Source organism: Carassius carassius, chromosome 33, assembly GCF_963082965.1.
Source record: "Carassius carassius chromosome 33, fCarCar2.1, whole genome shotgun sequence".
NCBI classification, from domain to species: Eukaryota; Metazoa; Chordata; class Actinopteri; order Cypriniformes; family Cyprinidae; genus Carassius; species Carassius carassius.
In genome coordinates this window covers 28,527,818-28,528,706 of record NC_081787.1, presented here as the reverse complement: position 1 = coordinate 28,528,706, position 889 = coordinate 28,527,818, and the positions used below count along the sequence as shown (strand labels likewise).

General features: G+C 38.0%; 1 protein-coding gene across 1 annotated transcript in view; it reads right to left on the bottom strand.

Annotated features, from left to right (window-relative positions):
• Positions 1 to 118, bottom strand: part of LOC132114295 (iron-sulfur clusters transporter ABCB7, mitochondrial) — a 37,203-nt gene extending 37,085 nt beyond the window's left edge. Inside the window, exon 1 of the mRNA XM_059522407.1 lies at positions 95 to 118. Coding sequence (XP_059378390.1) covers positions 95 to 118 — 24 coding nt within the window. The remainder of the gene's footprint in view (positions 1 to 94) is intronic.
• Between the last annotated feature and the right edge of the window lie 771 nt (positions 119 to 889).

The following is an 889-nucleotide window of genomic DNA, read 5'->3' as shown; positions in this document are numbered from 1 at the left end:
TTAACTGAGGCTTCCTGAACCACTGAGACCCAAGAGGGTCTGGCTGCAGACATACGGGCGAGTGGATCTCCACTCAAGAGCGGAAATACGTCACCTCCACTAGCAACGCCGCCGCCATGTTGGCACAGGCAACACTTTCCGTAGAATTACGTCACCTCCACAAATGACGCGGCCAAGTTATGTCACCTCTTTGTACGTAATGTTAATATGTTCTGTACTTTTATCTTTGTTACTTTTACCTAGTAGAAATAATAAGAAAAATAATAATCGATACTTATCTTTTACGGTTTATGACACAACAGCGGTTTTTTAACCCCCCCCCTCAGCAATTTGCACTAGACATCCACAATCCATATTTTGAGGGCTGCTGCCTTTTGTTCATGTTTGTTTTACCAATGTACAACTGCCAATGTAACATTCCATACATTTTTAGAAAGTTAACCTTATGTTTGTGATATTTAGCAGTGAAAAATAAATGAAATATTAAATAAATTATTAAAATAATACCTCAACCAGAACTTTGTTTTTTTTAATTTTGTATTTTAAGCAAAATAACAACATATACATATAAACCACAGTAAAATAATGAAGAATAATTTCCACAATTTAGCAGTTTTAATTGTTTTTGAGTAATAATAATAATAAACATCTTACACTACACTGAAAACACATGAACTGCAAGTGACCATAATTGTTACAGTAAATACACAATGTGTGTGCACACACACACACACTTTACTCTTCAAGACCTCCATCTTCAGTGAAGCAATCCCAGCTACAGTAGCCAAGGTGGTCATCTTCGGAGTAAACCCCAAAAGCACTCCCTATTGTCCATTTCCCTGGTGACCAGCCCCACAGTCTTTGTGAAGCTGGCTGCACCGAAGGCGAC